The following is a 12590-nucleotide window of genomic DNA, read 5'->3' on the forward strand; positions in this document are numbered from 1 at the left end:
CGATCTTCATCGTGTCGACCCTCCCCAATAAAAAGTTTAACGATGTTATTATAATACGACCAAAAATATAGTATATTTATTGCTTTGACGTTTTTAAGTATTTTAACTTGAAAATTTTGATCCTTCGGGGTATTGTCGAATAAGTAAAAAAAAAGTTATTAAGAGTTTAATTTAAATTGCGATACGTTCGTATATATTACCGAGGTATTTGGCTGTGATCCTTCCAGTAAGTGCGTATTTATATATGTATGCATGACCTGTACTCTATTTATCTTAAAGGTAAGTTTCAAACGAATTATTTTTGTCTTGTGCGCCTGTCGATTAACAGCATTCTACTTCTTGTATTTTTGTGTTTTCTACATGGTTCTTCGACTCTTTTTTAAGACTGTTTTAACCCCAGAAGAACTGCATACAAAAGTACTGAGATTTAAGCATTAGTTGTGCCAAAAAGTCGTTGGGTACTTTTTTGCTCGGCGAAAAAGATTGCAAACTTACATCCCGCTTGTTAGTGTAGGCAGATAAATTCCTACGATGGTCCTGGAATGGTTATGGGTAAGGGTCGGCCCGGCAGGGTGTTCTATAAAGGGCTGCGGCTTTGGTAGGCAAAGTAATCACCAGGTCGGTTGTAAAAGCACTATATTTCTGGTCGAAGTATACCTATTGTTATTGGATGAAGCCATTAACAAAAAATGTATTCTCACTTGAGTGAAAAGGCAGGGGTGGGTCAAGGATAGACCAATGTAGACCATTTCTCGCAGTGTTGAATAATCGTTTTTACTGTGCTATTGTACATATTGTATAGAAGGATACTATGGATTTATTCAAAACAGATAATGCCTGCACTGCAAATGACACCACTTCAATATAATTATGCTCCGAAATAAAGGTGATTTATTGTTATTATTATTGTTATTATGATCATGGTCTCAGATTTCTCTGCTTTGCAGATATTGGTGATGTGATATTGGTACGGAGGAGCTTTCTCCTATCCTACTTCACCTAAGCTCAAAAAATTTCGAACAATGTGACATATCGGGAGTATTATAGTTTTTTCGGATGCATCAAAGATGTTATTCTGCGTGTCTAGTTTCTCCAGATTTTTCTTGAAATTTTTTGTGACAATTCCTTCCGTTGACGTAACGAATGGACATATGGTTACTTCGTTAAGACGCCAGATTTGTCTTAACTGCCAGGTTAATAGTCAGGTTTTCATATTTTCCAACTTTCTCAGCTTCCGTAGATCTCAAGGTTGTCCATTTTTTTCCTGTTTATTAACGAAGAATATATCTCTTCTATTGTGAGCGACCCTTCTTAAAACCGGACGATGCCAGTATATTTTCGAGAATTGATTTTGGTTCATATTTTGAAAAATGCAGGGGTATCTTTCTACAAAAGTTCCTATTTCAAGCCTAGTTGTGTGTGCCCATGGTGTGTTCTATTGATTCTTTTGCTACATTTGCTACATTTATCAATGGTGTTGATTTTCAATATATGTTATATAGTATATTGCGAGCATAGTTTCAGCATAAAGATAGTCCTTATGAAGCCACTGTAGTGATGCTGTTTTGTAGATGAATGTTAGAGGGTATTTACCATTAAGTGCTTTTTCCTTCCAAGTTTGTATTTCCAGATGTAGTGTTGATGTTGCATCGGTTGCTATTGGCATACCTAAGTTGGCTGCTATGAAGTTTTTATCAGCATTTCTTATGGACTGGATGATACGGTCTGTGGATGAAGCCGTGATATTGATGAATCATCTAACGAGTTGTTCTATCTAAGCCTTCCAAGTCAGCATTGGACCATTTAACTATTAATTGCAGCGATGGTGTTCAACACTTCAGCCATCCTCTTCCTGTATTTTTCAATCAACTGCTGCTTAAGTTGGGAATGGGCTACTCTCATGTTACGTGGTATACCAAAATATTTGTATAAAGAGCCAGGTTCTAGGTCTGCGATGCTTTCGAAAGATTCTTCTTCTTCACCTGGTGGTTCAAGTTTTCCTTTCGGGATTCCTATGGTTGCTCACTTATCCGATCTAAATGACATCTTAATATTGCCACTGAATATTTTCACGACTGTTCAGTTTTGATCGATTATTTTATATATTTTAATGGCCGTTCCAGAAACAGAAATCCAAACGTTTGCCATTGACCCCATCTTAACCAAAACTAACCAAAACTACATAATTTTCGAGACAGGAATTAAAGGTTGTTAACATTTTTTTTCCACTGTCACTTGCGCCATGCCATTGACTGATTCTTTTTTTTTAAATTTAGGTCTCAACAAAATACCGTTTTTTTTTCTGTTCATTTCGATTTGAAAATACGAGAAGTAGCGTGTAGTGTACCAAGCCACATTTACATTCTCCTCTTCTCTGCAGTTTCTTGAAATCTCGAATCAAGGCCTTCCTTGTAGTTATTTCCTTCCTGAATTATCAGTTACAATAATACCCAGACCACGTAGGCAGTACCTCTCATATACCTCTTTATTTCCAACCTTATTATTGATGAAAATTTACTTGAAAAAATACTTTCAAAATGGCGGCGCATCCGGATATACCGGAAGTGAGTGTCAACTTTTTTTATTATAAATATAATATATAAAAATATTTTGCCTATACCTAAATTTCATCGTTTCTGAGCGTTTATACTAAAAATGACGTTCATAATTTCGATTGAAAAAAGATTATAAAAATAAAATTGAAAAAACTGGCAATAAATCTTTTTTTTTAATGGAAACATGAGGGGACAATCTGTATACTATGATGACTGACGTTGACTAAGGTCTGTCATTCTTCTAGTTGCTGCAAATCACAAGCAATCATTTTTTTTTAATTATTGTTATTGAACTATGGTTATTATTTTATCTGAAGAGGTTGTGATTTTGTTAATTGCGTAACGATGTCATCGATATCTAGATGCGAATTCTATCGTCTCTGTGTAGCCGGTCGAAACCATACGAGTTATTTTTAAAAAAGAAGTTCTACAGTGCGATGAATATTTCCGTCCCGAAACAAAACAAAGGCAACCGTTTCAAGATGAGGAGAAGGAATTTTAAAGCTTACGTGAGTACCTTTCCATTTCTGAAATTCGCACCTTCAAACGTATCAGCTTTTAGGTTTAACGAAATAACGTTAAGAGAAAACAAATTCTATCAATTAGAAATTTTGAATTTTAGAAAAATGTAATGTAAGGGTCTAATTTCAAAAAAATTTTTTTCAAAAATTAAAAAAAATGTAGTGGAAAAGTCTAATTTAGAAATAAAAATCTATGAAATAGAGATGTGGATATCTTTTTGGAATCATTTATTCTGCAACTATACATTTTTTATAAACCAAATATATATAGCATTTGTTTTTTTCAAAAAAGAAATGTAGTGGAAAGGTGTAATTAAAAAAATCTGTGAAATAGCAATACATCTATTTTTAGAATCGGTAATTCTGCAGGTATAAATTTGTTTATAACTGAAAAATATATATCACTTGTTTTTTTCAAAAATGTTTAAAAAAATGTAGGGTAGAGGTCTAATTCAGAAAAAAAATCTTTGAAATAGAAATGTTACAATTGGTTATTCAGCACGTATAAATTTGTTTATAACTCAAAAATATATAACGTAAATGTCAAAAAAATGTGTATATATAGAGTATTTTTAGAATATATAGCATTGATTTTTTTTTCAGAAATTTCAAAAAAATGTACTGAAAACATTTTAATCTAGAAAAAAAATCTATCAAACAAAAATGTAAATATATCTATTTATATAATTGGTGATTCTGCAGGTGCGAATTTGTTTAAAATCCAAAAATATAGAGCTTTTGTTTTTTTCAAAAATGTAAAAAAAATGTATTGGAAAGATCAAATTTACAAAAAAAAATCTATGAAATAGGAATATCGATATATCTTCTTTTAAATTATTCTTCTTCTTAAAAATTTGTTTATAATCCAAAAATATATAATATTTCTTTTTTTTCAAAAATGTCAAAAAAATTTAGTGGAAAAGTCTAATTTAGAGAAAAAAAAATGAAATAGAAATGTATATATATTTTTAGAATCGGTCATTCAACAGGTATAAATTTCTTTATAACCCAAAAACATAGATTTTGTTTTTTTAAAAAATATCAAAAAAATATAGCGGAAAGGTCAAATTTACAAAAAAAAATTATGAAATAGGAATATCGATATATCTTCTTTTAAATTATTCTTCTTATAAATTTGTTTATAATCCAAAAATATATAATATTTCTTTTTTTTCAAAAATGTCAAAAAAATTTAGTGGAAAAGTCTAATTTAGAAAAAAAAATATGAAATAGAAATGTATATATATTTTTAGAATCGGTCATTCAACAGGTATAAATTTCTTTATAACCCAAATACATAGATTTTGTTTTTTTAAAAAATATCAAAAAATATAGCGGAAAGGTCTAATTTACAAAAAAAATCTATGAAATAGGAATATCGATATATCTTCTTTTAAATTATTCTTCTGCTTATAAATTTGTTTATAATCCAAAAATATATAATATTTCTTTTTTTTCAAAAATGTCAAAAAAATTTAGTGGAAAAGTCTAATTTAGAAAAAAAAAAAGAAATAGAAATGTATATATATTTTTAGAATCGGTCATTCAACAGGTATAAATTTCTTTATAACCCAAATACATAGATTTTGTTTTTTTAAAAAATATCAAAAAATATAGCGGAAAGGTCTAATTTACAAAAAAAAATCTATGAAATAGGAATATCGATATATCTTCTTTTAAATTATTCTTCTTCTTATAAATTTGTTTATAATCCAAAAATATATAATATTTCTTTTTTTTCAAAAATGTCAAAAAAATTTAGTGGAAAAGTCTAATTTAGAAAAAAAAAAATATGAAATAGAAATGTATATATATTTTTAGAATCGGTCATTCAACAGGTATAAATTTCTTTATAACCCAAAAACATAGATTTCGTTTTTTTAAAAAATATCAAAAAAATATAGCGGAAAGGTCTAATTTAGAAAAATAAATTATGAAATAGAGATGCAGATATTTTTTCAGAATAGTTTATTCTGCAGGTATAAATTTCTTTGTAACCCAAAATCATAGGTTGTGTTTTTTCAACAATGTTTAAAAAATTAAGTGGTAAATATAGATAGATATAAAATTGAAACGTAGATATATTTTTCTAATCGGTTAGTCTACAGGTATAAATTTCTTTATATCCCAGCAGTGGAAACGTCTAATTTTAACAAATTTAACTTCTTTGAATAAACTGACGGTATAATATCACTTATTTGTAGTCTTGATGGATTGTTTTTCGGTTTGTTCGTATGATTTCATCAAACATTTGAAAAATATATACAGGGTGTTTCAAAACAAAATGGCTGATTCCTTGTTGAAAATGTAAGGGTAATGTTAAATAAACGTTGGGTCAAAAACCAACCAACACTATTATTAGTTTTAAGTTAAAAGTTTTTATTCTTATCATAAAAACGAAAATAGAGCAATAAAGTTCAAGCTTGTTTACTTTTTTAAAAAATTCGATGAGACTCATTTAAAAAAAAAATAACAAAAGATTCGGGCAGCGAAGTTTTCCGTAAAATTATAATTATACAATAAATATAACAATTTGATCAGCCCCTTAAGTTTTTGTACTTGTTTTAAAACACCCTGTACATTGTACATTGTATACTAGCAACTTCTTAGTGAATTGATAAATTTTAGGAGTACGCGAAACAATACCAGACCATATACCCAACCAATAATTCACCTTGGCCGCAAAGATTAACTGATTTACTCCCAATTGAATACGCTTAATCTAGTATGCTAAATATTCGCCGAGCAAACAACCGTTGCAAAAATTATTGCAAATTTTGCTTGCCTACTCTTTCTTTCCGTCGGTTTTTTGAGCATTTCAAGTGCGCCAACCTTACGTGACGGTCTTATTGCGAAACTTCGGCTACCAACTACCACCATTATCAATATTCATGGGCCCACGTACTATTACAATATCGGCTTGCTCAATAATTATCATTTTAATTAAGAATTAATTAAATTGTAAATTTCATTCGACCGTTCTTTCCTGACGTTACATTTTTCCACCTACAAAGTAAGATGTTATCGTTTATAACCTCCAACAGATATAGACGTGAGGGTTCTCTATTCTGTGCTCCATTGCTGATGCGGAGAGAATAGCTAGAATAGTCTGTTCATAAATATAAGAAAGTGATTACTTTTGAATGGGATTATCCAAGGGTGGCCATTAACATACAAGGCAACCATGGACCATAGATGCTGAAAATTTCACAAATTTATCTCTTACGGTTGATTTTTAATCCATTTTTTAATTAAAAGTGCTTAAAATTTTCATTATAAAAAAAGTTAATAAAAAAACTAAATTAAACTAAAGCCGGGAGACAATATAAAACCAAAATCGAAAAAAAAACCGTTTTTTTTTTTCGAATATCTTCGGAAGTGTTCGGAATTTTTCAAAATGCGAAACTTTGTCTCCATTTAACCGACCCTGCATCTCTTACGGTTTGCGAAATCCCAGCATACAAAAATACGACGCGGTATACCTGGTTGCCTACCCGCCGTTCGTTTCTACCGCCAGATGACGCCGATGTCAGCCATTCGGAAATTATGCGTCCCGCATCTTCGGCCACACTTTTCGACATCGAAGGTCCGACCGAAAAGGCGCAGAAAAAGGGCCCGCGTCACAGCATAGACGCGCCCATGGGGGGCAAGCGGCGCTCGTCCTTTTTGACCCTGATGATGCCCGACACGCCATCGGCAGGTTCGTCGTCTTCGGGCGGCTGGCGGGGATCGCTGTCCCACTTGACATTGCCGACGTTTACGATAACCTCACCCGACGGCGAAGGCAGGAAATTCAATTTCGGTCTGGGACTGAGACGTCACTCCCACAATGTCAGTTGAGCCGCACGGATTTGCTCGAAACGTTGCGATATTAACCCGTGTTGCCATAACTACGTTTGCTTTCGATTTGCGGCGCATTGTTTAGGTTGTTGTTGTTAGAAAACAAAAATTTTCAAAGTTGTTAGCAAATTTACGTAATAATGTAATAAGTTAGTAAACGGAAGTTTAAATTAAGCGTTTTTCCTAAACCTTCCGATTCTGCAATGAAAAATATAAAATCAAAATTTTATCTGTCAAAATTTGACAGGTCATTGTTTAAAAATTGAATACACCGCATTTGAATATGTCAATCGATTGCATTTTTTCTCCTGACTTCAAATATGCCGGGTGTTTGAAGTTCGTAAGCGATACGGGGTGGCAAATTAGGGGAAAGTTGCGCATCGGTGAGTTCGATAATGTCCCGTTTTGAAATCGAAATTATTTTCGTTATTTCCGGAAATATGGCGGAAAGTCTGAAACGTCCGATTATCGTTTTTATTTTTTTATGTATTAGCAAGAATCTGCGAATACATTCCGTTACCGAGATCCTAATGGTGAGAGTCCGATGTGAAACACCCGGTATATTTGAAATGAGGAGAAAAAATGACCTGTCAAAATTACAGATAAAATTTTGATTTTATTTTTTTGATTGCAGAATCGCAAGGTTTAGGTAAAATGGTCCAACTTTGGTAATTTAAACATCGTAGGGTTAATATTAACAAAGTTATGCATTTGGTAATTCATAATATTACACCTTGTACTTACATAGAAAATTATTAAAGTGTGTTTACATTGTCTGATTTCCTTTCCGATTTGAGTCTAACGACTTATATCTTACAACACTTATGTTGCTCATGTTTTTATTATTTTCTAAAAAGAAGGACAAAATCGATTTTCAGCCACCATAAAATCGAATTTGAAAACGCTTCATAATTGAAGTGCTTAAAATAATCACAAAACCACTACAAATTCCTCCAAACGGTAACACGTAAACAATGACACTACCACAACAACACTATAGAATCCTGAGATAACAGTGTTTATGTTGCCACTGACTGACGTTTGACGTATCGTGACGTCAGAATTCGTCCTCGCGTGATGTCATATTTATAAAGCTCTTGGTGAACTTTAAATCGATGTGGTTTTGGTTCAAATTAGTGCCATTTTTCGTAATCCTCAGTCGTATGTTTTTTATCATCTCATTGTTATCAATACTTTCTTAATAGGTGCTCTTAAAGCCTGTAGAATCCGACATTTTATAAATGAAATAGAAAATCAAATAAAAAATCGTTGTAAACGCACTTTAAAAGATTGAATTGTGACCATCATATCTAATCTTTTTTTGAGGTTAACAAACATAATTGAAACACTAAGCTGTTGCAATCAAAGTAATCGTTTTTTGATATCAAATATCTGTCTAGTTGATTTTCACTTGTTGAACCCCGTTGCTACATTTAGCGACGCCACTGCCATAATTTTAGCGACCCAAAAGATAAATCGCATGATAATTGTCGTATAGTCCATAATTGGTTTTGTTTTTACGAAATTCTCGCCAATTAAGAAATGTTTTGAGTTTCTTTCGCGACCTTGCCCTGTTGTAATTGTCACATTATTTCTAACATTTTTTTATTTCCCTCTCTCTGCTTTTATCGGGTGCACTTATTTGCACACTTGCACGTTATTCCATAGTTTAAAACGTTTTCCCGTTTTGTAGCATATCCAATGAAACCAAACTAAAACAGCGCTTTCGCAGAGATTTATCGTTAATACACACTCGCACATACTGCTACTATTATGCAAAACTTAAAGAAAACGTGTTGCAATTAACGGTGAAAACTATCTTCCATTTTCTAATGGCTTTTTGCGCGGCGCCAGCCAGAGAATGACATTTGTCACGGACCACTAAACCAATGCAATATTCTGTGCTCTCGGTGTTCTACGCTCCTTTTTACTTTTTACAGATCCAAACGCTTCTTCTCTTAATGATCTGTCTAATGACAACTGCCCAAGCTTCGACGTTACAATAATTTTAGTATAGTCTTCTGGAAATCAATCAAAATGTTCGAAAATAATCTGTTTTGGAACTTGTTTTATGATCATAAATAATTCTAAAAAAACTTATTGCCTTGTAGAACTCAGCTTTGTAATATTAATGGTAATTAAAAAAAAAAGATAGCCTTAATACGATAAACCAAAAACAGCTTTGAAATAAATTAACACATGGCCGGTATTACACAGTATTTTTGAGGGAAGAAATAGTACAACGGTTTCGTATCGTAATATTAAAGTTGCTTTACAGCGTCACCCCTAGAGGGCCAAACTAAATTTTTGTTTAAAAAATACGACGATTAAAAATGGGATAGTTATTAAAAAGCAGCCTGTATACCTATTTTTTATGTAATTTAATGTCTGTTCTGAATTAAAAATAAAAGATTTGACATAAGCCTGCGCCACTGAAATTTTCAAATTATGTCTAACGGCCTAACAGTACTTCTTGGTTTTAATTAGGTAGCACGATTTCATATGTTGTTTGTGTGCCTTTGCAATTTGAATATGATCGCTAATCAATTACCTCTAATTTGAATTGCCTTTTTTGTAGACACGCGCGTTATATTCGCCATGATTTTGAACAATAACCCGTAACAGAGTGATCCCTAACATACTAATAGTTTTAACAGAGCTGCCTTTTTGTTAGAACACCGACAGTCTATCCGGTTCTATTCTGATGTTTCTGACTCGGTTTCAGACGCTGCACAAGAGCGATTCCATGGTATCAGTATGCTTCCAATCGCTGATAACGTTCGTTAACAACGACAACTTGCACGGTTTGCAGTCGTTTTTTGAGTCCAAGCAGGTTCAAGTCGACGACAGGGACGAAGTAAGTCTACCGTTTGGTTAATTATCTTAGTTAAGGACCCGACGCTGCAGTTAGCTGCAGCTGCGATTTCTCGCAAGCTTTATTGCGCCGTGTCAAGTGGCATGTAGCAAATCGCAAACATACCAACACGCAAACCGGCAGGTAGCGTTTAAAAATGTCAAAAATATCAATGCTCGATCGCAGACCACAGAACGTCTTGCACTTAAAGTTTTGCAGTTTAACATAGCCATTCGGCCATTGCCGACATCTGTCGGTAGTTGGCCAAAGATAAAGAATTCTTGTGCGGATGCCCGTTAATGGTCTGCTTGTCCAGTTGTTTACGAAGAGTGGGTTAAGTTGATATTTTTATGACACTGCACTGCACTTCGACAAAATTGTGTGCGTTTTATCGACTAATGGTTTACGTATATCGTCTTAGAATGGCACCACCGCGCTCATGGTGGCTGCGGCCAAAGGCAAATCGGCTTTCGTCCGCGAACTGTTGGCCAATGGCGCCGATCCCAACGCGGAAGACAACGACGGTTGGACCGCCTTACTCTGCGCAGCCAAAGAAGGCCACCTGGACGTCGTCATGCAGCTTTTGGAGCACAACGCCGAGCTGGACCACAGAGATATGGTAACGATACACAATTAGTTTTACATAATAATGATAATAATAATAATAATAAACTGTGTTTACTGTCTTACAATATAAGTTAGAATACTAGAGTGGCGACATTTGCAAATTGCGCTCTTCCACGTAACCACAAGAACAGCACCAATACCACACTTGTCATCAAAATATACGTCTTAAACTCGTACGCTTCTGCTAGATACTGATAATAGATACAATATTATTGCTTTTTTGAATGACTATATTGTGGAGAGGGAGGCAATATGTTAAACAATGGAGAGTGTCTCGATTATGTCTCGGAGTCTTATTGGAGTTTTGTAATAAGACAAAGGTGGCTGACTGAACTTTATAAAGGTCTTCCAGCTTGAGCCAACCCAAATACAAATACAAGCATTCTGAAGTCGTTGAAGTCTCTTCTTATCTCGATTAGTCTCTCGACTTACCTGGCCAATTTTACGGTACTGCAATAAGCGACATAGGATAAAACTGACATATCACAGAGTTTAAGTTTGACTTCTTTACTGAGATGATGTTTATGAATATACAATGTCCTCAGCTTATAGAAGCATTTTTGTAACACCAAGCCAACATGTTTAGAAAACCGCAAACTCACCGTCAAACCATAAACCCCAATTTTTACACAGAAGGCCAGATCATATGATTTAATGTAATCTTAAAAGAGACATTTCTTACAATTTGCAAATAATAACATCTGCGTTTTGCTAGTATTCAATAATAGGTTATATGAGGTTTAGAGGTTAGATTCAAGTTTATTTTAGTAGCAGCATTTAAAGCTTCACTAGCAACAAAAGATCAATATAACTGAGTATCATCGGCGTGTTGTTTCACGGTAGGGAGGCTGGACCGCCCTCATGTGGGCGACCTACAAAGGTCGTACGGAGGTCGCCCTTCATCTATTGGACCGAGGGTCGGAGGTTAACGCCCACGGCAATTTCCACATCTCCTCCCTCCTGTGGGCGTCCGGCAGGGGCTACACCCAAATCGTCAAGGCCCTGATCGACCACGGGGCCAAGGTCAACGTCGGCGACAAATACGGCACCACCGCCCTCGTGTGGGCCAGTCGCAAAGGTTACACGGAAATCGTCGAGATACTGTTGAGGGCCGGTAAGTTTGTTTATTGCAATGGCTTGGAGAAAAAACGCAAGATCATAACCTACAAATAGTTGTATTGGTTTTATCTTCTGCCTCTTGAAAATTATAATATGTAGTAAAATACGGGGATGCTCTGTTATTAGTTTTACTCATAGCGTTTTAAAATTTAATTTTTTGCGTACATATCGTTTACATATTTTAAATACAAAAGTTACAGAAACACGTTATACATGTATATTATTATTAGTTGCGTTAGTTGGTAAACATCGCTATATGTCAAATAGAAAAAAGAAATGACTTACCTGTGTTTCGCTACTGCTAACTCGGACAAGTTTGACACAAAATACTGGAGAACCGAATCGGCCTTGCATTCACATTTAAGTGAGCTATGTAGTTTTAGAAACTTTTTCCAAAATAAAAAGTTAAAAAAAAACAGTTAAAATCACAAAACCATGCACGAAATAAATGTAAGGTTAAGATTTGATGTACTAGAAATAAGTTCAGCGAAGCTGCAATTTTGATTTGAATTCCCATTAGAGAATACTTAATAAAATTGAAAGACCATCAATACGAGTAATTAATGGAATTATAATGTGCATGGTGTTCCGTTCGATTTTTTTAACGAAAATTAATATCTTTCATTTCGACTCGACCTGTATAAACGATTCGAACTAGCTTTACTTTGTAAAATAGTTGGCATATTAAAATTACAGCTGTCGAAAATGGGGTCAAAAATATAGAGTTTTAAATACAGGCCATTTTTGACAAAAAAAAAAGGTCTTAAATCAGAAAACACTCGGTATAGGACGTAACAACGCGTATAAAAGGGAGTATCAATTTTGAAAAAAGTATGTTTGGTTTCCCGCATGAATTACCCTGTATATTTGAAAATTATTTTTAAATTGTTTCTTTTAGTCTCACCTATAACCTTTGTATTTAACATTTTTCTCTAAAACTAATAATTAGCGAGATATCTTACTTTGACACACTAATTCGACACCCTCTATATATACCGTGCGTTCAATTTATCTTTTTAGAGCTATCAGGGTAAACAAAAAAAAAAACAAAATGTAGCCAAGTTTTTTTCCCCA

At 33.7% G+C, this 12590-nt stretch overlaps 1 protein-coding gene across 8 annotated transcripts in view; it reads left to right on the top strand.

Annotated features, from left to right (window-relative positions):
* LOC132702848 (kinase D-interacting substrate of 220 kDa B) overlaps positions 1-12590 on the top strand; it is a 73942-nt gene that overhangs the window by 22822 nt on the left and 38530 nt on the right. For 5 of the 8 annotated variants that reach the window (XM_060671682.1, XM_060671678.1, XM_060671677.1 and 2 more), the window contains exons 2-4: positions 9642-9773; positions 10192-10389; positions 11241-11511. In XM_060671682.1, the coding sequence (XP_060527665.1) occupies positions 9663-9773; positions 10192-10389; positions 11241-11511 (580 nt within the window). In that variant the 5' untranslated portion in view covers positions 9642-9662. Of the gene's footprint in view, positions 1-6593; positions 6908-9641; positions 9774-10191; positions 10390-11240; positions 11512-12590 lie in introns of all 8 variants that reach the window. The other 3 variants (XM_060671676.1, XM_060671679.1, XM_060671683.1) reach the window with 1 other exon arrangement.

Source organism: Cylas formicarius, unplaced genomic scaffold (assembly GCF_029955315.1).
Source record: "Cylas formicarius isolate icCylForm1 unplaced genomic scaffold, icCylForm1.1 PGA_scaffold_6__28_contigs__length_40554024, whole genome shotgun sequence".
Lineage (NCBI taxonomy): Eukaryota > Metazoa > Arthropoda > Insecta > Coleoptera > Brentidae > Cylas > Cylas formicarius.